At 47.2% G+C, this 26,348-nt stretch overlaps 1 protein-coding gene across 4 annotated transcripts; it reads left to right on the forward strand.

Annotated features, from left to right (window-relative positions):
* The first annotated feature begins 1,104 nt into the window (after positions 1-1,104).
* On the forward strand, positions 1,105-25,217 carry arhgap33 (Rho GTPase activating protein 33). 4 transcript variants are annotated; one of them, XM_030370274.1, is made up of 29 exons: positions 1,105-1,402; positions 4,373-4,425; positions 6,566-6,644; positions 7,430-7,518; positions 8,206-8,290; positions 8,398-8,487; positions 9,758-9,895; positions 10,006-10,098; positions 11,012-11,134; positions 11,379-11,456; positions 11,918-11,993; positions 12,100-12,144; positions 12,367-12,516; positions 13,020-13,122; positions 13,273-13,417; positions 13,586-13,668; positions 14,577-14,684; positions 15,064-15,209; positions 15,911-16,085; positions 16,728-16,840; positions 16,980-17,054; positions 17,640-17,815; positions 18,378-18,791; positions 19,427-19,510; positions 19,942-20,119; positions 20,447-20,667; positions 21,469-21,549; positions 21,870-22,592; positions 23,539-25,217. In XM_030370274.1, exons 3-29 carry the CDS (start codon positions 6,633-6,635, stop codon positions 25,180-25,182), a joined length of 5,448 nt encoding a protein of 1,815 aa, XP_030226134.1. In that variant the 5' UTR covers positions 1,105-1,402; positions 4,373-4,425; positions 6,566-6,632; the 3' UTR covers positions 25,183-25,217. The 4 variants fall into 4 exon arrangements, with proteins under 4 accessions (XP_030226134.1, XP_030226137.1, XP_030226136.1 ...); XM_030370276.1 differs by having other exon boundaries at positions 1,106-1,402; positions 20,447-20,619; XM_030370277.1 differs by lacking the exon at positions 6,566-6,644.
* Positions 25,218-26,348: the final 1,131 nt, after the last annotated feature.

Genomic DNA, 26,348 nt, shown 5'->3' on the forward strand with positions numbered 1-26,348 from the left:
TCATCATACCGATTTTTAAACGGCTCGTAATGTCTAAACCCACACACACATGGTTGCATAATATCACCCCTTCAAAGACTCAAAATAGCAGATGAAATGCAGTCAATGAGGTTTCAATTCATGAAAAGGACAAAGCAGTACTTGGAATTGAACTATTTCTGAATGAATCGTGAATGACTGAGAAATCCCTACTGTTTCCCAAGCTGCAAAGGGGCTGTTCTGTTCCCACCAGTGATGTTCTATTTTGCGGAATTTGCTTAAGTCAATTGTTGTGCTCTATTGTGATTGGTTGAGAGTGGACAACGCTCATGGGTCTTGTAGAAGATATCATGGAAACAATCAAACATTACGATATAAAGTAGATACTCATAGGAATTAAAGGGATACGCCTAGATATCTAAGAATTTACATTTGTCAATCTTACCCAGATTAAGGCGAGTTGATACGAAATAGCGCTATTTTCAGAGCTCTGGGCATTTGATGCGCCGCTTGCACAACTATATTATCAGCTGCTTTTGGCTGGGCAGGTGGATGGTAATTTGTAGACAAACTACAATCTTTTGTTGATATTGTTACTCGTTTTGAATAACAAATATTTAGAACAAATAGGAAATCTTTGAAAATTATTTAAAAGTGTATTCCCCTAACATGAACTCTAGGCTATTGTAACCCTCAATACAAAAAGTGGTAAACAAAAAGAAAATGCCAACACAGTGACCTTGGCTTCTGGATGCACAATAATGATTTTGGAATCTAACAATTGGGTAAGAAGGGCAAATGCCAATTTAGATACCTCTGTGTATCCCTTAACGTAAAGCATTTACATTTATTGGTTGTAACATTAAAATAACGAAAGACTCTCTTCCCTCAACAATGGTTATATAGTTTTACTGTAATTACAAACTGAAGGATTTTTTCAAATGTTTTATTTAGAGGGAGATCAGAGTTGAACCACACTGCCCATGTCCATATTTGGCAATAAAGCAGTTATGTAAATATGTAAATGACTCAGGAATAGGAATTGTGACTAGGAATTGTGATTGGGACATTATGACCAAACCATAACATAAACCAATATAAATGAATGAAGACCATTAGACGTGCCCCTTTGACCGGCCAAATGGGAATTGTAGTTGGGGCCCAGAATTCCTAGCGGCGCCTCTGGATGCTTCTTATTATCTGTCATCAAGCGAGACGTCTGTCTTCCATTGTTTGTCTTCCGTAAGCACAGAATCCACAGCGTGGAGCACACGCTACAGTGTCTACCGCCATTGGAGTAATACAATGTCGAATAGTGAATTAAGTTAGGTAGGGAGGATCTGTTCGCAGCGAGACTGGACGTTTAAACCACAGAGCCTTTCAAATTCAAGCCCGCCGATTGAAAGAAGACTTGGGAATGGTGGTAAGGTTTTCCTGAATTGAGAATTCTCTTATCCAAAGGGACAAACGCGCCTTTGTTTTTGTGGTCTGTCTGATGTAGGCTACTAGGTGGCTAACGGTCAGTACTCGACGCTGGACATAATAACGCTTCATCTTGCACTTATATTGTTCAATGAGTTCAATTTCTGATGGTTGGCCCCGGCGGTCTAGACATAAACCCAGCCTTTAAAAGAATAAAAAGATGTGTGATGCAAGGTATCAACGTATAACCATAGATTTACAAGTGTATTCACATGTACAACGCTGGGACATTGCTTCTAAGTTACATTCAGTACGTTACCGTGTCTCGGGTCATATTTTTGGAGTAGTTTTAGTGGTGTCTGCGGTGTCTGGCTGGTCTAACGTGATCCTTACTGCTAACTAGCCAGCTAGGTGTTCATGGACTAGCCGCTGTGTTGTTGCCCTTAGTGCACCACTGAGTGATGCCCTGGTCTACAGGGTAATTGTCTCTCTGATTGGAGAGGGTTTTATATAAACATGGCAACTAATTAGTAGGAGTCAATTAAGGCGTTCAATCCAGTGCCCATTTCCAAAGCGACGAGATTAATGCAAGTCCCTCCCTAGCTTTTATCACAATCACCTCCCAGTCTGGCCATATACCGAGACAATAACGTTGAGTCTGTTACATGTATTTTATAACATTGTTTTGGTGGGCTTTTGACGAATTTGATACAAATTCGATACCATGTATTAGCCCAATTACGGTCTTTAATCGATCGCCGATATAACGCTCACATTTCATGTAGGCTGTATTGTTCAAGCATTGTTCATGCCATTACACATACACAGACCAAGATTAACATATGTATTTCATGATGTAACATACTGTTAATACTGTAAGTGATGCATGTATATGCTTTATTGAGTAAGCCTATGTATTCAAATGAATGGATCAAATGTAGGCTATATAGCTCTATGGTTTGCAAATGGTGGCAAATGTTTTTACTGATTGTTGAAACGACAGGTTTGTGTTACGAAATAGCTTAGTTTTTTGAGTCTAGCAGGTTTAGCAAATCAAATATGGCCTGCCAAAATAATATGGCTTGCCAAAAACATGATAGCTGATCAACTGATTAAGTGTAAGCAGTCCATCTTCTTAGGGAAGCTGCATTGCTTGTAATGTTGAATTTATAGTTTAATAATCAAATGATCTGTGAGTGCAGTTCTTGGCAAAAACAAACAAACATTGCCTTTGCTGCTCAGAAAGCATTAAGTCACAGGATTTTGACGTAGAATCTGATTGCATCTTGTGGCTCACACCCTTAATTTGCTGCTCATATCGTCTCCTCTTATGCTTTAACCAAACCTACCCCCATGACCACAACAATGAATAAACAACAGTTTCGGGGAAATAGCGTCCTTGTCTGATTTACCATAGACCGTAGATCAGGATTCTTAATGGTCTTTGGAAAGATTAAACAATCAGTTGTCTTTGTTAAAAGCTTGTTATTTTAAGAAAGACAAAAACAATCCCTTGTCCTGTTTTTCTCCTGATGGTGGCCCTACCTATTGCAAAATATCCCTATGTTGATGGATAGAAATCGAAGTAAAACAGGTCCTCAACACACTTTCTTTCTATTTATCTTAGGTATTTGCTCAGTCTGCATATTAAAATCCCTTTATAATGAGGTTGGCAACAGTCATTACCATAATATAATTGCCGAAAGAAGCAATATCAAGTCGGTGTCAACATTAACAATGTGGTCTCAGTATTAATCATAAGAAATGGGTTAGTTCCACATCCTCATTTAGACCTTGAGAGATTGTTTCGAGTCTGCTTCTCTAATCACTTTTGGTCTCGATGTACGGCTCTGTGGTCAAGAGTCGCCCCTTAACCAATGACCACTGGAAGGAACTATTTTTAAAATGCTTTTGTGCAGGGGATGTGATGTCATTTTGCCTAACGACTCACTTATATCACTTAATCATTTTCTAATTTTAAGTTGTAACACCGTTTGCCATGGTACTCCTTTACAAATGATACATTGTGTGTCAATCCTGTTTTTAGTTAAAACTCTTACCCGTGTGTTAAACAGGTGCCCTCTATAAGGTTGTTACAATGGGGGCAATTCTGGCACCTGTAGAATCCTGCCTTCAGTTGTACGAAAAGGCTAAGGGAGGTAAATCCATGTCTGACCGCGCAAAGTTCTCAAATGCTTTCTCATCTCGTAAAGGAGAATAGAGGGTGGTATTTTAAGACGGGGTAAAGTTTAATTAGAAGCACTTCATGTCGTTACTTTGTGGTGTAAACTTTGAGACCACCACCACCAGCTGTCAAAGTCTGCGCCGGTCCCTGCCTCTCATGTACAAAGCTTGCAGCCACCCTGGGAACCTTTAATTTCCCTTGGCTTCTCAAAGAATAGGCTCCAGTCTGAGTATTTGAACCCATTTGGGATCCCACCCAGACTGCGTGTCCTCCTCCAGGTCCTCATCTCCTAGTCCTATGGTCTCTAGGGTCTCTCCCCGCTCATACCTCACTCTTGAGGTATGATTTAAGTCAGTGTTAAGTTAACGATCTCAAGGCGATTCACGATATCACGCAAATATGGGAGGGAAATTAACAGTGACTTGGCGTCCGGAAGTTGCACTTGAGTACTATGTGTCATGATATTGGTTCAGATCATCATGAAGTTATAATAATACATTTATTATTCAATCTGTAAAACATTTAGAAGAGGTTATACCTTAAAGTCTGACGTCACCTGGAACGTGCCTTTTGGTAAAGGGTTAAACTTCATTCCTGTTGGCCTATATTGCCTTTCAATGTCTTTCAAGCAAAACAAGCGTTCTGTTTTGAAAGTACAATTAATAACTTAACATCAATCGATCGTCATTGGTTAACGTTGGGTCATAGCTGATGTGTTGAGGTGTGGTGGGTCAAGTCATTGCGTTTCTCTTTGTGTTTTTCTGCGTGGTTGCACATGTGGTTCAGAGAGGAGCCTTAGGGGATGTACGCAGGGACTGTGAGCTGGACGATACTGTCTGGTAAGTCCCAATGAACGTTCGCCTTAATGCCTGCTCTGCATTATTTCTCATTTGTTGGAAATGCATGCCAATGTGTCTTTGCTTACTTGTTTTCTACATACAAATTGTTAAATGTCCAGTACATTGACGATAGTAATTCAAAAATTTAATATATTTATGAACTCAAATTAAATGGAATCTACGCACTGCATGACATTTACTACTAAGTGTTGAATGGTTAAATTGGCGGGCGGCATTTAAATGGACGGTATGGAATTGGCACCATGGTAAGGGTTACCTTGTCCATTTGTTTGTCTGGGGGCCTGCCAAAGTTGTAATTTCCCTCTGTCTGGATTCAAGTGTGTGATGTGACTTAGATTTTTAGTGCCGTGGCAGGGAGGTTCTGACATTATGTTTTAATTGTTTTATTTATAAAACCTATGAGCTGTTCACATTGTGGCACTTGCCCAAATATTGTCCAATTTCATTTTCAAACCATCCAGCATCAGCATGTGTAGTCATTTACCGGTAGTCACTGTTTTTGTGTCAAATAGCTTTTTTTGGTTGAGGTCTGATCAGAAGCATATTTCCATGCATCAACACCCATTTCAGTCTTGTCACTTTGGAAGGAGTCATGATACCTTGTTTCTGTCACACTGACTATAGGAGAGTCTAGTGGAAATCCTAGCAGCTGTAGGAGCTCTGGTTTCATTAGAACATGGAACTGTATCCCAAGCCTTTAAACCCATCCCACTACTTATTTTCCGTGAGAATGGGTGTTCTCTTTCCTAAAAAAAATAATCTCACATACCTCCAGCAGATCATTGGCTTTTAACCAGGTTAAATGCTGCTGTTGTCTGCTTGTAAATTAGAATGACATTTTATTCTCATTTCTTTAATTACTTTGTCTTTGCCTGTTGTGTTGGTAGACTAAAACGAATCAAAGGACTGGGCATGGGTGTAACTTTTATAGATTCTGTTTCATGCTTTGTCATGAACAGCAATACTGTTATGCATTAATGACTTGGCTACTGTAATTCCCATCCACCAAAGTTATTAGCATTGAAAACTCAGCGATCCATCTACCTATCACACCTATGTTAGAACCCCCCCTCCCCCTGTCCATTCAAGACTTCAACTGACCCCTGTTGAACCCAGGTGGGAAATCTGGTAATATGGCAACTGCTGTCGCCACTGTTCCCAGCCAATTAACAGGCAGGCTGGAGCATGTTTTTTTGATACTGCAGAGTCATGTGTTGGAATGGAGTTTGCATCAGTAACGGGAGAGGCTTCAGTGTAAAACAAGACGGTTATCCATGAGTAATGCTCCATCCAACTCCACTCAAATGTTTTGTAGAATTGAGACTACCGTTTCAATGCTCCACTAATGCCAAGCTCACACTACAATGCTATTGACCGGATTCTTGCTTCAAAGACTCCTTTAAGTCCATTTTCCAGCTCTCGGATAATCTGTGAAAAATCTGGAAAGAATCCTTATTCTGTCGGCTGGAACGGTACTCTGAAGAAGACCTGATTATTTTAGTCCCGAGCCAGTCTGGATCTCATCGGGAGAGCCCAGTGTAAATTCAAAAGTTTTAAATTTTGTCTGGACTGATGGCTGACGCACATAGAATCGTTCTACTCGAATTTGATAGAACGAGTGCATGACAAACCAAACAGAAAAACACGAAACCAACTGTCGGGGACGATTGCAGTGGAACCATTTTAATGGCCCATTTTAAGTGTTGAAGACAAATCAATTATTGGATACTCTTAAAAAATGTATACATGACAGGAGAGTAAACTGAAACGATAGCCTCTGAATCTTGCGATATGATCTGTCTATAACCCTAACCTAAAGCGGCTAGTGTGTGCTGTACTGCACAGTGATTCACTTTAAAAAGACTGTCATTGGACAGATGTGTCTCATTAGACAGGTTTTTGTTAAGCTTTCAAAGAGCTGTAGTGTGAGCTTTGTATAAGAATGGACACCCAACAGCCGCTCCATTTTTTTTTTTTTGTAGAAGTGAAACCACGGTTTCAACACTCCACTAAGGATGTACATCCAACTCCACTCCCATTCTTTTATTTGTAGAACTGAGATTGCGGTTTCAGCACTCCACTAAGGATGTGTGTCCAACTGCCCTCTCCTTTTTTGTAGAAGTGAGACTTCCGTTCCAACACTGCGTAGGGGAATACCTTGCTCGAGGAGGAATTACAATGTCAATATGGCAACTTTGGTATGTGACTTATTCCTTTTTTAAGTCATCTGCCCACACTTGTTTGCCTTGTTGCATGACCTAATTTATTTATTTTCTGTCCCTTTTGTTGTCTTAATATTAATATATGCTTTAGAGCAAATTCAAGCCCCTAATAAGTGCTGGCAATCAGGAAAAAATGGCGTCCTTAATTGAAGTTGTTTGTATAATTGGTGTAATGACATTGATGTTGTAACTAATCAGGTCACCTCTCAGATTGGTTAATCTAGCCTGCTGATCACATGTGTGCAGATATACCTGTAGTTATAAAAGCTTCATGGCCGGTGAATGACTGCAATACCTCCTTAAAGGCAGATAAACATTGGGGACGGAGGGAGCAGAAAGGGAGTTGTGTTTTATTCTGCTCTTCTGCTTTTTCATTTATCTATCAATCAAATATTTTTTTTGCAGCAATAACCATGATCTAAGCTACAATCAAATTTGCTGCGGTGGCACCAGTTGGTTGTTTATAAAAGGCCTACATGAATTAATACCACAATGGCATATTCTTAATGCTTAATTAGCATTAGGCATTGCAAAACTCTTGTAGACTAACCTATTGATTTGGCTGTTATCTCGGAGTGCATGTCATCACATACCCAAAACAAACTGAATCCATATTACTTGCTAAAATGGATGGATGGTAATGGAGTACAAATAAAGTGAATTATAAACACAAACAAAGTGTTTATAACCACACTGCTTCATTACGATACATTGGAAATGGCCCTAGGCCGTTATTCTGATTGGCTTTATCTTTGTCTCAGGCTCAGAGCGGTGACCCATTGGAAAGAACTGGATATCCAGTGGCAGAAGCTTCAGCGGGCGCCACAGCCAACCTCAAAATGAACAAAAGGTAATGGTTGTTTATCCAGTCGTTCATTTTGAAACATGCTGTTGAACGCCACCCGTTATGGTAAATGTCTAGACAAAACAAAATACATTTTGCAACATCAAATGTTACATTTTTTGCGACTTGACAGCTCTTTGGGATCGCAATTTGAATCGATGCAGGAGCTACCTATAATATTTACATGATAACATTTTAAAACAATGATCAAAGTTAGCTGTTAATTAGGGATGCACCGAATATTCGGCCACCGAAAAAATACATTGAACATTTTTATTTTTGATTAAAGAAAAATACATTGATTTACTCATTATTTAAAGGTACATTGTTCTTAAATTCTTGCTATAAGGTCTGCTGGAATGTTAGAAAACGTTCAGTATTAAATAAATATTTTGTATCAAATTTTTAATTGATTTTTTTTTATGGAAAAGCAAGACAAAAAAGTTTATAAAGGACATTTAATTGTTTGATTTATGCAATGGTGAAAAATTAAAGCAAAATGAATGAAAAACAGCAAAAGCCACTTAAGGTATTCGGTTTCGACTTTCGGCCAACTGTTTCAGTATATTTGGTTTCGGTGCATCCCTAGTGTTAATAGATCAAAAGGATGAGGGTAGATCACGGCGTCATGCCTGCTGTTCCTATAGTCCCTCGATATCAGCAGCAGTGTGTTTTGATTCTCTTTGTCCCCAGGGTGTCTGTTGTCAAAGGCCACTTCCCAAAGCTCGCTGACTGTGCTCACTTCCACTACGACAACGTAGACCTCGGCGCCATCGTGGTGAGAGAGACTCTGGATCAAACGTGACTCCGAGACGCGCCGAACATGTGTGTTCATCCGATGTTTGTGTGTGTGTTTTTGACACGGTTTGGTCTGCTGTGTTGTAGCTCCAGTATCTCAGTGAACAGGACCATGGGGAAGCCAAGTGGGGGGCAGGACCCTCCTCAAAGGTCTCTTTGGTACAGGTCACCTGCCAGGTGGGACACAGACACACACACACACACGAACACAGACACACACATACAGAGACGCATACGGACACACATACAGACGCATACGGACACACACAGACACTCACTCACTCACTCACTCACTCACTCACTCACTCACTCACTCACTCACTCACTCACTCACTCACTCACTCACTCACTCACTCACACTCTCACTCACACTCTCTCTTTATCACCCTCACTCACTCACTCACTCACTCACTCACTCACTCACTCACTCACTCACTCACTCACTCACTCACTCACTCACTCACTCACTCACTCACTCACACACACACACACAGCTTGATTCCCCCATTTCCTCATCTTAGATTACTTGGCATACCCAATGGTCTAATTACCAAAAATAAAATGCAAGAGTTTTCTTTACTTGACCCACATGGCCACCTCATTATCCCCAGGCCTTTGGATTTGGGTTCCTCACCTCTCGAGTAGCCAGTGTGTGGTGAGCATAGATAGATTGATTCACTATCTACAGCCTTGGGAGCTTATATAACGGTAGATAGATACATTATCTATAACCTGATGAGCACATATAGAAAGATACACTATCTATAGCCTGATGACTATAGATAGATGGATACACTATCTATAGTCTGGTGAGTATAGATAGATGGATACACTATCTATGGTCTGGTGAGTATAGATAGATAGATGGATAGATAGATAGATGGATAGATAGATCGATACACTATCTATACCCTGGTGAGTATAGATATATAGATAGATACACTATCTATATCCCGGTAGGTATAGATAGATACACTATCTATAGCCTGGTGAGTATAGATAGATACACTATATCCCTGTGGGTATAGATAGATACACTATCTATAGCCTGGTGATTATAGATAGATACCTTATCTATATCCTGGTGATTATAGATAGATACACTATCTATAGCTTGTGATTATAGATAGATACACCATCTATATCCTGGTGATTATAGATAGATACACCATCTATATCCTGGTGATTATAGATAGATACACCATCTATATCCTGGTGATTATAGATAGATACACCATCTATATCCTGGTGATTATAGATAGATACACCACCTATATCCTGGTGATTATAGATAGATACACCATCTATATCCTGGTGATTATAGATAGATACACCATCTATATCCTGGTGAGCTGGGCAGCAAACTGGCAGTAACGCGTCACCCTCACGGGCAGATGATGAAATGTGATGAATGCAGTGAATGACGCTGAACCTCTTGCTCCTCCAGGGTAAGTCATGGCTGGTCAGAAGGTCGTACGAGGAGTTCTGCACGTTGGACGCCCACCTGCATCAGTGTATCTACGACAGGCGCTACTCCAGACTGGCACCGCTGCAACCGCTGGGACAGACGGAAGACAAGACGGAGGTACCGAAGCAAAGGCAGTCGCCAAAGTGCACGTCGTGGTTCACCTTCTTTCCTATCGTTTCCCCTTTGTTCACGCTCTTCGTGCCGCTCCTTTCCTGCCACCCCTGCAGATGGTCTGCACTCTGCTGGCGGAATACCTCCGTCGACTGTCGGGCATCATCGACAACAAACTCAACTGCGGACCTGTGCTCTCGTGGATGGAGGTGAGGCGTGCCGAGATATCTAGGGCCTGTCAGGATTAAGGCCTTTCACTACCTACGCCCATCACTTGCATAAACTGAGCCCTGGTTTGGCTAAAGAGAGAGCCTGAATGGCGACAGCTGACAACGATATATCCTGAGGCAAATGAAACTCCCTTAAAGTACACACTGTTTCATCTGGAATTCGAGCACTATAAGATTTAAAGAATTTTGTTTAAGGCTGATTGTTCAAGGGAAGAGGGGGGGGCGTGTTATCCCTATGGTTACGACCCACGCCTACTTCGATGTTGTGTACGAAACGCACAACGCACCCCAGCGTCTCGGAGGCTAATCCTCACCCAGACGCAGACGTTCAATAATCCGCTGCTCAGACGGAGCTTCAACATCCACACACGCTGTGGTGTCATGTGCCAGGGAAGCCTTACCCCCCCCAGTCGGACATGAGCGACAAAATCAACGGCTTCCCAGAACAAGCCCCACACATCCGCAGATCCACACACGCACACACCGTGGCGTTATATGACAAGTGTCCGAGAAGCTTAACTTTCTCTGGGACTCTGCGGTCAAACCACTGTCGAGGCAGAGTTTTGCACGCAGCTGTGTGGCTTTGCCGTGATGTCGATGAGTCCCCTCTCCGTAACGAGAAAGACTGTTGCCTGCGGCCGATTCAGGGTGGAACGTTCACACGGTGTTTTGGGGAGTCTGGCACCTAGGATTTGTGTTTTCTCTTAATTATTGTCTTATTTCAGTCACAGTGATACAATGTCATAGATTACTATGTTGACGATCATATAAGACGTATAACCAAGTAATGTAAAGAGATAAGGGATTTGGGTGCTCCAACATAATATTTCCCATTGTTTCTAAAGGAATGTTTTCATGACCAGGCCTAACCGTGCGTACTTCCGCCCGTCAGATCGACAACCGAGGGAACCGTTTCCTGCTGAAGGAGGAGGCGTCTCTCAACGTGCCAGCCATCGCTGCTGCCCGTGTTGTGAAGCGCTACACTGCGCAGGCCTCTGATGAGATATCTATAGAGGTACATGCTCTATTTGTTTCTGGGACGGAAACGCTGGCCGACTATAGATATGTAGAGCACACCGCGCCCTACATCTGGCTAAATGAGGCCTTCCTCTTTGCCCTTTTTTTCTTCAGTTCCGTGGCAGATATCCTCTTTCTGGCCGTCCGCTTGGCTCTTGTACTGGTTTAATAATTTTTTTGTCTTCTTTTTGGGGATATAAAAATGTTATCGTGTTTAACAAACCAATCTTCTTGGGTCAAAGGTTGGAGATATCCTGTCTGTGATTGACATGCCGCCCAAAGAAGAGACCAGCTGGTGGCGAGGAAAGCATTGCTTTCAGGTACAATTTCACAAGTACCAGTAATAAAAAGATGAAGAAATGATGCACATCCTAAGTTAATTGCACTTCTCCGTAGATACTTTGTAAGTTATACCTGCAAATACGCCAACACGGACAGGCTTAGGTGTTGTTCTGCCAAACATTGAAATGGGAAAGATGCATTATCTGATGATGATGATGTGAAAGCTTTGACTAGAGACTTTAGAACTGGAGGGTTCAGCGACTAGGGACCTTTTTTGTTACATTCTGTTATATAGGTTCAAAATGTATGACACAACATGGGTCCATAGTCGCTCAATGTTCCAATCTATAGGAGGGTTTAGTGACTATGGATCTGCTTTGTGACATATATTTTCATACGATTTTTAAAGGGAATTTCGAGAATGTAATTTAGCACAGAAATTGTATAGTACCTTTCATGATTTCATCATCAATCAACTACCACCTTATTTTTCTTTTAGGTGGGCTTCTTCCCCAGTGAATGTGTAGAGCTGATCAATGAGAAACAGACGGGCAGTGTGTCCGGCTCTAAGACAGGTAACCCCCCCCACACTGACGGGCATCTACACCCTGGAGCTCAGGAACCACATGCTGGTGTCTTTATCACCTCGGCTGAACCTTTGTTTTCTGTGTGCTCATTAAGATCAAGATGGAACCAGCTGTCCCGGACCTGACTCTCCCACATCAGGTGCGTTCACACGCGGCTGACGCGCAGAGCAAAGACGCGTGATCTACACACGTGCAGCCGAACCACCGAGACCGGTCCCTTTTCTGGTTCTGTAATAATTGTTGTGGTTCTGTAATGGTTCCTATTTCAGAATTGTAGTGCAGAATTTTAGTGCGATTTTTTTTGATTTGTGTTTCGAGAGTAAATTGTGTGACGCTTGACAGTCTGTGTGCATTCGTACAGTGTGTAAGAAACACGGCAAGATGCTGGGGTTTCTGAAGACCTTCATCAAATCCAGACCATCCAAACAGAAGCTGAAGCAGAGGGGGATACTCAGGGAACGGGTGTTCGGCTGTGACCTCGGGGAACATCTGCTCAATTCTGGACTAGATGGTAAAGCACTCGCTCACTCACATGGAAGGCTAACCCACTTTATGTTGACCACGTAGATCTGCAATACAAATATAATTTTTCAAAGGCACAGGCAGATGCCTTCAAATATGTGGCTTTAAGGAAAATAAAGTACTTACTTTTGTAATACTTTGTAAACCATATTGGATGCACAAATGTTTCAGGAGAACTTGTCATGCTTTAGTTGCCCAAAACAATTGACTAACTGCCAATTGGCTCGTAGAAATAGATGAGCCAGTTCCAATACTCAAAACCCTGAAAAAGTGCCTAGTAGATTTCCGTCTCTTCCCATTCCTTAAACTCCGTCGGGGGGTTCTTGGAGATGACTAAAGGGGCGGGGCTTCCCGTGCACCGGTTTAGTTCCTCGGGGGGGGGGGGGGTTCTTGGAGATGACTAAAGGGGCGGTGCTTCCCGTGCACCGGTTTAGTTCCCCGGGGGTTCTTGGAGATGACTAAAGGGGTGGTTCTTCCCGTGTACCGGTTCAGTTCCTCAGGTTCTGGTCAGCTGCTCGGAGTTCCTGGAGCAGCACGGAGTGGTGGACGGCATCTACCGGCACTCCGGAGTCTCCTCCAACATCCAGAAACTACGGTCAGCCTCTTCCTACCGCTCTTACCTTAATGCTGTGTGTAAGGACTACCCTAGGCCTAAGATCGTCTTTGAGGTTGATAGTCGACTATGGACCTCAAGGACGATCTTGGAGATTGAAGTGTTTACATTTTTTTGTTTTTGTTTCCAAAGTCATGAATTCGACAGTGAGATAGTTCCCGACCTCACTAAGGGAATCTACATGCAAGACATCCACTGTGTCGCCTCCTTGGGTAAACTGTACTTCCGAGAGCTGCCCAACCCCCTGCTCACCTACCAGCTGTACGACAAGTTTGCAGTGAGTACAGCGCACAGTAGGACTCAATAAATCAGTATTTCATAACCACGATCAGCATGGCTGCCTCTGAAAATGGATGATGAGTTACTCAGTGGCCACTCCCTCTTCAAGGGGATGGATCTTAGCTCATCTCATAACCGTCTAAGGTGATCCCCTTCTTGTTTGTAGGACTGTATGGGAGAAATGACTGACGATGAACGCATGGTCAAAGTCCATGATGTCATCCAACAGCTACCCCCTCCTCACTACAGGTACTGCTCCTTTAACCTGTCTTTACAGCATTGGACCAATGGGAGGGGTTCATGGATGTTTGCCTGCATGAACACGTGCACCTATGGTTTAGGGAACATGTAAACCTGGAATATTAATCATCATCCTTTTTTGAGGGATGTGGAGAAACTAAAACCTGATGGACGGTGTTCTCACGGCCCAAACTTTATGGGTGTGATGTAAGGAAGCGAAACGTGAAAAGTTAAAAGGGTTTTCCCTGTGTAAAGTAGGAGGCTGGTTACTTGAGAATACACATGAGTGCAAGGGGATTAGCAGAACATAGTAAATCAGGACTGGGGTAAGAGTTATTTCCACATTAAAGGAGTGAGGTAGGCCGTAATGGGGGGGAAGGGGAGAGCCATATGGTATGTTAGGTTTTGTGGTTACCGTGGTAGCGATGCAAAGGTACAATGATTTAAGACCTTTCAGTTGAAGGGAGGAAGGCAGCTGTCTTGAGGTGCAAATATTCTCTATCCAGAGGATTATTGAATGAGTTAGTCAAGTAGTATTCTCACTTTTGGATAATATCTCAAGTCTGATGGCAGACAAGATCAAATCTGTTCACAGTTTATTGCCCTTCATATTTGTTTCAACCAATTATGTTGCTGAAGACGGATCTGTAAGTGCATTATTAGAGCACAATTTCAGCCATCAATAGTTAACTGTACAAAAGTGTCTGTACAAATTTAAAAGCAATGTAGCGTTCCAATTACTAAAGTCTCCTTCTGAAAGCTTCATCCACTCGCGCAAATTCGTTTTCTTCTGTAGATTATCTCTGTCTCTGGAAAGAAACAAACGGCTACCTCTCTGTGTTGGATGTTATTATCATATGGTTTATAAAGTGATGCATGACACAAGCTGTTGTGTTCCTTCCCTCTTCGGTGTTCAGAACCCTGGAGTATCTGATCCGCCACCTATCGAGGCTGGCTACGAGGAGCGGAGAAACCAACATGCACATCAAGAACCTGGCTATTGTTTGGGCTCCCAACTTACTGAGGTGAGCTCAGGCGTGTGAAATCAAACAAAATACGGGGAACAAGAAGGCATGCATGTGTCTGGCAGTAGCAGAGGGGAGCACGTCTATATGGGAGTTTTCAACTCCCAAAAACTGCGACCGAAGTTGGTATTGTTGGGAAATGTGTGAGCATTTTTCCATCTTTTAGATATTTGCTCTATTTATAGAAGCAGCATTTCCCTGATATATATCAGTGCTCCAGAAGGGCTGGGGTATTTGCACTGTCAGATGCACTTCTTCATTTAGTGCTTATCAACTCTCATGGAAAAATGTTTTGATTGGAGCTGGACCTTGATGTGAAGACTTGGAGCCTTCGGATGAATTAATAATTGATTGCATGGCATGCCACTCTTGGGCGCAGGTCCAAGGAGATTGAGACTGCCGGCCTGGTGGGTTCTGACCCCTTCAGGGAGGTTCGGGTCCAGTCGGTCATTGTGGAGTTTCTCTTGAGCCATGTCAATGTGCTATTCTCCGACTCGTTCACTTCTGTTGGAAAATTCACACAAGGTAAACACAGAATCTACTTTATAGCAACTCTTTTGACTTTTTGTGATTTCCTATCTTTTCTTTCTTTGCTTTTTCTGAGTGAACTTATTTGCAAAACATCACAGTCTTTAAACTGCAGTTTTAAGACGCATTGTGTTTTTTTTTTTATGCATGCATAATTGCCACCATATTATAAAAGCATTAGTAGCTCTTCAAGCGCAAGCATGTTCATTCATTTGGCATCCAAAATAATGAAACATTTGTCACATATTTAATTCACTGGATGAGCCAACGATAGCTGTCAGGTGTGATTCTTCTGATTGGGTGGGGTGTTTGGGAAGAGGAGTCATTTCTCCAGGCACGGGGAGGGATTATAGTGACATTAAGGCCCAATCCCATTTCTACCCCTTACCCCTTCCCCTTACCCCTTCAAAACAACGGGGAGGGGTAAGGGGTAGAAATGGGATTGGGCCTAACTTTAGTATTTGCTTCTTTGAGGGTCAAAGGTCAAAACAGGGACAATATTTCAGCGTAGTCTATATAAAATCAAATCTAACAGTTTTCCCACTTTCTCATGCTCCCATCTGTCCTGCTTGTATCTAGCAGTTAACTATACAACCATATCGTTTCTATATATATCTCTCCCCCCAAACCTGTTCTCATGGTGCCTCCCTCCCCCCCCCCCCCCCCCCCCCCCCCCCAACCTGTGCTCTGGCCCCCAGCCCCAGGCCAGCTGCACCTGGCCAGACCCAAGTCCTTCGTGTCGGCGCGGCTCCTCTCTCTGGAGGAAGCCCAGGCCCGCACCCAGGCCCCTCTCATGCTGCAGGCAGCCCCCCTGCACCCCCTGCACCCCCTGCAGGAGCAGTACCACACGGTGCTGGCGGTCCAGGACAACAGGTGGGGATTAGTACTAGTAATAATGTTAATGATGTGTTATCGGTCCGTTGGGAGTGATGCATGGGAAAGGTGTTGACCTCGTTTACCTTGTGGAGGTGAAAAAGATAGAGCTCACCTGTTAAGGTGAGCTCTATCTTTTTCACCTCTACAAGGTAAAGGAGAGGTAGATTAATAGTATTATTAATAATGTATTATTGGTCCGTTGGTAGTGATGAATGGGAAAGATGTCACCTCCACAAGGTAAACGAGGTCATTAACTTCCCATTCATCGCTTCCAACGGACCAATAGTACATTATTAATAATGCTATTAATCTACTAATCTATTGGTTGAATTAGTTAGAAAAGTTGTTGACCTTGTTTACCTTGTAGAGGTGAAAAAGATAGAGCTCACCTTACCAGGTGAGCTCTATCTTTTTCACCTCTACAAGGTAAACAAGCTCAACAACCTTCATAACTAACTAAACAATGTACCTTTTTGTATCGGCTTTCTGAGCGCCAAACATTTTCAACAGAGGTGACAAACAAATCCTTGATCCCGTGCACCTTTGGTCATTGAAATGATATTTGACCTTAATGAGAGACCAGTTCTTTTTTTTTCCTAATGTTGACTATAATATACGTGTTCTGCTTACTCTCCTCAGAGCTAAGAAGGTTATAAAAGGAAGGAAGACTGCGGCAAGCTGGAAAACTATTTTTGATTTCGGAAAACCAATGAGAATCGGCTCCCTGTTCCAGCCAAACATGGCTCACTTTGGTATGTGACCCAGCTCTTCCCTCTGCTCTCCTCCTCTCTGAAACGGGACCCCGTCCACCTTTTTTGCGCGTGGATAGTAGGCTGTTTTTGACATTTTCCTCCCTTGTACCTTTCCGTTGTGTCCGTCTGTGTTCCCAAGGTTGCCGTGTTGACAGCGTGACCCTGAGGTCCGCCAAGAGTGAGGACAGCCTGTCCTCGCAGCACAGCGGCTCAGGTTTGTGCTCCTGGTCACCTTCGATATGGTAGAGATCTGTGGGAGTGAGTGCCACCACAGGTTCACTCATGGCAACCACACACTTGGTCAAAGTAGTAAAAGTATATAATTAGTCCACACCTGTCTCCTCATTGGGTTTCAAGTCATGATAATAGTAGAAACTGGAAGTGTGTTTCATTAACAGGCCAGTATTGAGCGATGTTCTGATGCCCAGGTAATTTAAAGGTGACATATTATCCCACCAGGTGAGAGTGTGATTAGCCTTTACAAGCCGTTGTGAAAATCTGCCTCTTCTGACATCACAAGTGGGCTTGTATGCAGGATAGATGAGCAACGTTCGCTACAGTCCACTGGATAGGCTGGTAGGCTGATCTATCAAGCGCACATCTCGGTGGGCACGCCCCCTTGTGATGTCAGAAGAGGCAGATTTTCAAAACGGCTTGTAACGGCTAATCGCGCTCACACCTGGCGGTATAATATTTCACCTTTAAGGATGACCGGAGAACCCTTTTGAACCAGGCACTCGAGGGTGGGGAAAGCACAGCTCTCTAACACGTCTATTTGATCGTGTTCCCCCCCCTGCAGGATCCGCTCAGTACCTGCGGTCGCGGCGTCCCCGACCAAGCAGCGACGGGCTGTCGTTGGGCGCCAGCGTCAACATGGAGTCCGCCTGGCCACACCCCAACGCGCGCCTGTCCTCCAGCCGCTCCTATGACAGCCTGCTGCCCAGAGACCATGGCCTTGGGAACCAGGGGGAAACGGTACGACGCGACCCGGTTAGAACCACTGTGCGCCACTTGTGTACGCAGAAGTTTGCCATGGACTCGTAGATTGAGGGGCCTTTGTCCATGATTGCCTCACCAATAGAACTTAAGTACGACCACATGGAATGAAACACGATCAACAACACTACGAGACAGTGGGGCTGCTCGATCACGGAAAACATCGTAATCACGATTGATTTGGTCAATATTGAGATCACGATTATTCGATTGTTTTTGAGTTTGAAACCAAGATGCGTCGTACTCACCCTTTCTTTCCAAATATAACCTTTTATAACTGAAAACTTGGACATTTCGGCTTAAAAAAATACCGAAAATGTTCAAAACAGAAAATGTTAAAATCGAAAAATAATGTACAAATATGTATTTAGCTGTTCTGCAATTTTTATAAAACATTAATTCAATAAAATAGACCAAAAAAATAAATAATAATATTGTTTCAGTTATATTAGTTTGGAGATCGCTTGACGTAAACATCAAAATCGTGATAAAAGTGTGATTGACCGCACAGCGCTAAGAGACGGTATGTTTGTGTTTCCAGGGGGAAGACGGGGACGATGAAGAAGAGGAAGGAATCTACTCCATGCCTGAAATACCGAGTCAGGGCATCGCGTCCCGCTGGATGGCAGAAGACCTGGACGACTTCAGCCCCACCTTCCCGGACGACCGGCCCCTGGGACTGGGCTCCACCAGGACCTCCCCGCCCTCCGGCCGGCACGCCGCCTATTACCACGGCCGCCGGCCCCCACGCCCAATCACGGAAGACCCCGACTCTGTGCTCAACCAATCGGAAGCCATCGCCCGGAGGAGCCTGATCCTGGCGGCGACGGCTCCGCCCCAGCAGGCGTTCGTCCAGCACCAGGCCTCCCACAGCTGCCCGGTGCAGGGGGACCTGAGCGGCCAGAGACCTGCGGACGTCCACCAGCCCCACGAGAGGATCTCCTTCACCAAGAAGGTGAGCGTGCCGAGGCCCGGTGGGGGGGGGGGGGGGGGGGGGGACTGGGCGTCTTGGTGGTCCAGAAGGCCGTCGTTTTACCCATTCTGACTCTTTAAGGGTGATGTGTTACACCGCCACGTGGGAGTGTGATTCGCCGTTACAAGTCGTTTTTGAAAATCGGACATCACAAGTGTCCACCTAGAACTGTGCTGGACGGATCAGTCTACCAGCCTACCCAGTGGACAGTAGCAAACGTTGCTCGTCTATCCGTCACACATCTAGGTGGACACGCCCACCTATGATGTCAGAAGAGGCGGATTTTGAAAAAAGGCTTGTGAAGGCGAATCGCACTCTCACCCGGTGGTGTGATATGGGACCTTTTAAGTCTTAGACGCAGAGAGACAAAAACACAGCCTGGACACGTTAGTGCTCTTTGCGATTCGCTTGTGGAGATCGATTTTTGATGGTGAAATGGATTGAGCAGTTGGAGCGGTTGGAGCGGAGGGCAGGCGGCTGTGTTGTTTCCCCAACGCACCCCTGATGTTATTGTCAACGCTGTGATGAGCCATAACCCCTGGCGTGGTGTAGGAGCAGCTCGGGTTGAACCCGGCCTCACCTGTCCTGTCTGTGCGGTCTCCCTCCATGCTCCCCAGATGGTTCACGCCCTCTCCCCCAAGACCAGCAAGGCTCCCACGCTGGACATCTCTCAGCCCGTCGCCATCAGCGTCCCCGCCAAGGTAGGCCACTGCTTCAACGGGCGCCGCGTGCTCCGTAGTCACGGTAACCACAGTTGATAAAGTGTGTTAATCGGTGGTACGTGTTATTGCGGCGACCGGATCGAAACACACTAGGGGGGGGTCGGGAAGTACGCTTGTAAAATGTCCATGTCACCCCGGGGTAATTTGAGTTTCCACTCAAGCCCAAAGGGGACCCAGAAATATGTTTTAAGTAGCGTGCACGTGGGAAGCCAAAGGTGAGGGTGCACGTGGTCGGGCTGAGTGCACGCTGGGTGGGGGCGGTGTCTCGAACGTCAAGTGTGCGACGTCAAATGGAATTCTAGCCAAGCGGTTGTCGTTATTCCAGCAGCCGTCCTCTTTTGTAGCGATGGTGGTATTTATAGATTAACACTCGTCATAATGACGCACTTCATCCGTCTCTTATCTGCCAGGTCTTGGAGATGATTGGCGGTCGAGCCGGCGAATCACAGCACTTGGCCACTTCTGATTCGCCGCAGTCACCCCAAATGATCTCCATGTTGCTGAGGTCGTGTGACATTCAGCTGAGTGACACCTGTCAGCAAGAGCTCAACAGTAAGCTCGGGGCCACAGCTCTGGGGATGGCTAAAGGTGAGGAAGGGATTCATTCGTTCCCGGCGTTGTGTTTATTGGTCCGATTAAGGATCCGATGGACAAACTGTTTCATATGTTTCACGGTTTATCGCTTCGTTTTAAAGGTCCCATATTACACCACTATGTGTGAGTGTGATTAGCCGTTACAAGAGGCAGATTTTTCAAAACGGCGTCTAACGTCTAATCACACTCACTGGTGGTATGATTTGTCACATTTAACACCGAGTTTTTTCAGCTGTAGAAATGTTTAAAAAAAATAAATAAATAGTCTTTCTCAAGGTTAGTGTAGTGTAAAGCATGTGCTACCCTCCCTCGATGCCCCAGGTCCTAACGGAGCCCCCCCGGCGGTCCAGAAGCCCCCCCTGCCCAAGAACCCGGCCCGCCTGATGGCCCTGGCCCTGGCGGAGAGCGCCAACCGGGCGGAGGGCGCCTTGCTGCCCTACAGACCGCCTCAGACCGGCTACAGACCCCCGCCGCACCCGGGCTACTCTCACCAGGTGGGGGCTCCACTGCATGAGACGGGGGACCCCCCCTCTGGGGGCACGGTGTGTGTTTACACACAAGACCTTTCACCCAAAGCATCTGACACTACACATTGTGTAGACGTATGCTTTGTGAAACGGCAATAATTAACCCCACCTTACCCTAAATCTAACTAAACCACGTGCAAAATAAAACACAAAAATGGGTATTTTTTTAGGGATGCACCGAAATGAAAATTATTGGCCGAAACCGAATATACTCGAATATATATATATTCATTAATTTTGCTTTAATTTTTCACCATTGCATAAATCAAACAATTAAATGTCGGTTATAAACTACTCCGTCTTGCTTTTCAATAAAAAAAATCAATTACAAATTTGATACAAAATATTTATTTAATACTGAACGTTTTCTAACATAACATTCCAGCAGACCTTATAGCAAGAATTTAAGAACCACATACCTTTAAATAGATGAGTAAAACCTTTTCTTTGATTTTTTTTTTTTTTTTTTATCAAAAAGAAAAATGTTCGGTGCATTTTATCGGCCTTTTTACTCCTTCGGCCGAAACCGAAAATTATGTTTTGGGCCATTTTCGGGGGAACATTTTCGGTGTCCGAATATTCGGTGCATCCTTGGTATTTTTGGTATGTGCAAGGTTAAACTCGGTGTTTGGCTATGGAGAAGGAGCAGTGGACAGACCTTCCAGGCCCTTATGGTCGATAGGAAGAAACAATCAATGTACCAAACAGACGTTGGCGTGTGTTTCCATTGGCATGGCCGATGGAGAAAGCCCCGTTACACTCTGCTGCAGAAACTGACAATCATCAATCTATTATTTAAATGTTGTTGTTGTGCAGGATCCAGAGTCCAATCAGCAGCCAGGCCTGTCCCCTGAGGCGAAACCACCCCCTCCCTATTCCACTGAGCCCAAGCACGTGGTACGTATCTGATCAGTACGGTTAGTGTAATGCACTAGATGGCTACAGATCCAATACTCAAGAAGAATTGAAGGGTGGGGTATTTTGGACTGTGGTTTTGAAGGGTGGGGTCCTTTGCCTCATTGCCTGGATCACAACCAGAAACTACTATATTCACAGCAGGAGGAACGGGTGACCGGGGAATATGTTGAATACTTTCATTTGGTTCCATACTTGGGACTGACAATAGCCCGCACACTTTGAATGGATTATGAACGTTAAAAAAAGAAGGTTTTATATTGTTCCGTGTCCTGATAAACCCGTGTCCTGGTTGATCTCAGGACATGGGAACCCTCTCCTCGACGACCTCCGGCTCCGACCCCGTGACCTCCGACCTCTCCCGGGTCAACTCCTCGGAGGACGACCAGAGCTCCGACCCGTTCTACAGCAGCGTCCACGTCGCCTCCCGGGACAGCCCCGTGCGGACCGACCACCGGCAGCCCCCGGCCTACGGGCGCCAGCTCTCCGCCCCTCCGTCGACGGCGAGCGGCGCCAACGCCAACGCCAACGCCGCCGCCGCCGCCGCCACCCCCGGCCTCCGCCAGCAGAGCGACTCGGTGCCCCAGCTCTGCTCCGGCGCCCCCCAGCCCGCCGGCGGACCCCCCTCCCAGCCCCAGCTGCACCACTCCAGCTCCGAGAGCTCCCCCCTCTCCAGGGCCCGCCTCCCCCCGCCGTCGGGCCGGCCCCGGGTCCCCGCCAAGCCCTCGGACCTGGTGGCCCCCAAGAGGGAGCCCCCCTTTCAACGGGGGGGCCGCGACCTGCCCCTCCAGGTGGCCCCCGCGGGGCCCCAGAGGGAGCAACCGCACCCCTTCGCCCGGACCAACCTGCGGCGCTCTCTGGACTCGGGGAGGGTGCGCTGTCTGATCGGCCCGCCCGACTTCCAGAGCCCCTTGGTGCGGGCCTTCTCGGAGCGGCTGGGCGGGGTTCCTGACAAGCTGGCCCGCTACCACGCGGCTCAGGCGGCCAATCAGCTGGGGGCCGGCGGCCTGCCTCCCTCCGCACTGGTGGGTGACGCGGAGGAGACGCGTACACCCCTCGACACGCTCGGCCTTCTACGATTGTCGTTTTCTGATTATACCGTTAAATGTGTCTGCAGTCACTTCTAGGGGTGCAATGGATCACAAAACTCACGGTTCGGAGCGTGTCACGATTTTTGAGTCTGATCATTTTCGGGTCAACAACAACAAAAAAGATAACAAGACAAATGTGACTGTAAATAAAATCTTCAGATGTGTAAAAACAAAATAAAGTGAAAAATTAGGTAATAATCCTGCTTCCTTTAAGCATGGTCAATATTTAAAAAGGCATTATTCCTTCTTCTTTTTAACATGGATAGTAAATAATCCCTAACCCCGGATTTACAACTTTAAATTCAGGATGTCTGCATTGCCTTGGGAGAGTTTAGAGTCTACACTCTCCCAAGGCAATGCAGACATCCTCATCTTCTTTTGTTTCATCAAGCATGGTAGCGAAATACAGTTTCTGTCGTGTTTTATTTGGCATTTTGTAAATCCATTGATTTTGGTTGGAAGACTCATTGCAAGGGGGGTTGGTTGTAGTCTTTTCGCTCGGCTCTAGCCCTACTGTTGATACGGAGAACCGAGCGAAAAGACTACAGCCAAACATAAACACGTCCGCTTCTGGTTCCGGTTTCCGGTTCAATGGGATTTACGGAACGCCAAATAAAACGCAACAGAAACTGTATTTCGCTACGATACTAATGTTGTTAATACCGGAATTGTCCTCTAAACATGCGCTGATCACGTGAACGCACAACTTTTTTAATTTTATCAGCCGATCCGCGGATCACTTGCGTCCCGAACCGTGAGGGTTGATCCGTACGGATCACGGGAAACCCGTGAACCGTTGCCCCACTAGTCACTACCGACCCCAGTTTGGACGGCCACGTCGCTGCGTCTCCTAACCCCCCGTCTGTTTCCTCGTCCCCAGGCGCTGGCGGCACAGCACCACTTTGCACAGGCCAGCATCAAGGCGGAGCGTCTGCGAGACAAGCAGAACCCGTACCACGAGATCGGGGGCCCCGAGGGGGAGGAGCCCTACCCCTTCCGCCCGCCCAGTTACTCCAGGCACGCCTTCGGCCCCCCCCGGCCCGACCTGGAGGGAAGCCTTTTCCCCGCGCCCCGCCTCCAGCCCCGCCCCCAGCCCCACTCCTCCCCCGAGGCCTACCACGGCCCCGCCCCCTCCCACCACGCCCTCCCAGAGGCGAGCCACTTCCCGCCCTCCCACGGCGACCCGGGCCCGCCCCCGCAAGCGTCGTTCAGCCGGCTGCCGGCCGGCAGCGAGATGCACCCCATCCCGGCCTCCTGCTTCAGCGCCCTCACCCCCGCCGCCGCCGCCGCCGCCGCCGCCTCCCGCACGTTCTCCTCGCCGCGTAAGGCGCGCCACGCCCCCGCCGCCGCCTCTCTGCACGCCTCCAACCCCCCCAACCCGCAGCCCGCGCCGCTGCACCCCTACTTCGAGAACGGCCGCGTGTGTTACCGCGACCAGCCCGAGGACGCGCCGGCGACCGCCGCCGCCGCGCACCGCGCCAAGAGGCCGGCGCCCCCCGCCCGACGCCACGGCCCCCAGCGGCCCTACAGACCGCCGGCGGAGCCCCGGCAGCCCGTCTACGTCAACTACCCCTTCAGCCTGTCGCCGTCCGCCCCCCCTCCCCCGGCGGCGGCGGCGGCGGCCTCCTCCTCCGTGGCGCTCCCCGTGGGCCGGGGCTGGGCCACCAGCGACCTGGACACCCCCCGGGAGCGCTCGCCGCTCACCTCGCCCGGGGACAGCCGCTCCTCCGGCTCCCTCCCGTCCCCCCCGGGGGGCGGCGGCGGCGGCGGCGGCGGGCGGGCCGGGGACGACCGGGCTCCGGGGGGGCCCGACCGGGGGCCGTGCGCGGCGGCGGCGGCGGCGGCCAAGCGCTCCTGGTCCGAAGACGAGGACACCGAGCCGCTCTCGGGTCAGAACCTCGCCGAGCTGCTCATGGCCAAGATGGCGGCGGAGGAGGACGGCAACGAGGCGGACAGCGACAGCCCGAGCCGCCCCGGCCCTTCCTCCTCCTCCTCCTCCCGCCGCCAGACGCACTTCAGGGGCCGCCAGTACCCGGGCGCCGACGCCGTCCCCCCGCCGCCGCCCTACGCCGCCGCCTTGTTCAGCTGCTCCTCCTTCCAGCAGGCGGGGGCCTCGCGCCGCGCCTCCTCGGGGGGCGGGGGCCAGTACCACCGCCAGGCCTACGACGTCCAACCCCCCCAGGACCCCTTGCTGCGGTTCCAGCGAGCCCCCGACCCGCCGTCCCGTCTGAACCCCCGCTCGCACAGCTCGCGCAGCTGCCACAACCCGCTCTACCCTCCCCGCCGCTCCCCCCACGCCTACCCGCCCCCGGGGCTCTTCGGCCTCCCCAGCGGCGACCCCGGGGGCTACCTGGCCCAGAACATGCACCAGGCGGCGGCGGCGGCCGCGGGGCCACGCCCGCCCCACCAGGCTCAGGGCTCCCCCCCGGGGGAGACGGCGCCGGAGACGGCGTCCCTGAGGGGGGTGGTGGGGCAGAACGGGGTGCCGGGGGCCAAGTGGAGCCAGACGCGGTCCTACTGCTAGGACTGATGAGTGGTCAGTAGGAGTTAGCCAGTAGGAGTGCTACAAGGGGGACCCCCCGGGGGTCCCCCTTGTAGCACTCCTACTGGCTAACTCCTAGCACTGGCTAACTCTGGCTAACTCTGGCTCCTAGCACTGGCTAACTGGCTAACTGGCTAACTCCTACTGGCTAACTCCTAGCACTCCTACTCGCTAACGCCTAGAGGACACAACCGACCGTGTCCAGAATCGATCATAGCACAGCCCTGTCCCGTCACCTCTCAGGGCGCGATACAAGCCAGCCCTGGCCTTTTGGAAGTGATCAACTTTCCCCCCCCCCCGAAAACAGTCCTGGTGCATTTAAAACTTAAGGTTGATCCACTTTGCTTTAGTGATCAGACGTGACTGCCGCTTCTGACCTGCCATCACATCCAACAGGAATTGTGTCTTAACAAAAGGTACAACATTGTAGTCCCATGTTACTAGAAAAACATACATTTTTATAATAGTCACATGATTTGGATGTTGTTGTCACAAACCAACTCATTCATGGAGAAAGAAATTGTCAGCTCTCTGGTTAAGAGCTTTGTAAATGTAAACTACATTCTTGTATATACTTTTTTCTTTTTAATTTGCAACGAGGCCTCGATATTCGTTTCATGGTCAAATATTAACTCGGTCATTAACTTATTTGTATTTTTTTACTACATATTAATTTATTTAGGTTGTTCCAGGGCCATGGTGCTCCAGGTGATTAAAAACACCTGTAACCGTCTCTCATGGCAGTACTAAAACATACGTTTGTCATGATTCTGAGGAACCGTGAGTGTGCGTTCACCACTGCCGTAAATGTAAGCGTTGGCAGTAGCAGTAGCTCTAACCGGTAGCAGCCTTGTTGATACACTCACTCAAACAGAATGAGTGTATCCCTACTTGACTTGTGTAACACTTGTTTTAGCGCACTCTACAAAGGAAGTAGAAGATAGCGTAATCAACCAAAATGTTGGAAGTAACACTTCTGTGCTACTGCTACCGTTTTGTGCTACTGCTACCAAAGTGCTACTGCTATTGTTTACATTCGTGGCGAGGGCTTATGCACGCTACAACAGTTATCTTGACAAATGATATCGGTATCAAATGTTTGAGTGAGTCGGGCAGAGACAGTGGTTTAATCACCCGGCCAGTATGGT

This window comes from Gadus morhua, chromosome 11 (assembly GCF_902167405.1).
Source record: "Gadus morhua chromosome 11, gadMor3.0, whole genome shotgun sequence".
In the NCBI taxonomy this organism is placed as follows: Eukaryota; Metazoa; Chordata; class Actinopteri; order Gadiformes; family Gadidae; genus Gadus; species Gadus morhua.

Bases quoted from the DNA above. Each gene is read 5' to 3' on its own strand.
- arhgap33 (XM_030370274.1), top strand. The intron at 11,135-11,378 runs GTACATGCTCTA...CTTGGGTCAAAG, and splicing joins CTGATGAGATATCTATAGAG to GTTGGAGATATCCTGTCTGT. The intron at 13,123-13,272 runs GTCAGCCTCTTC...TTGTTTCCAAAG, and splicing joins TCCAACATCCAGAAACTACG to TCATGAATTCGACAGTGAGA.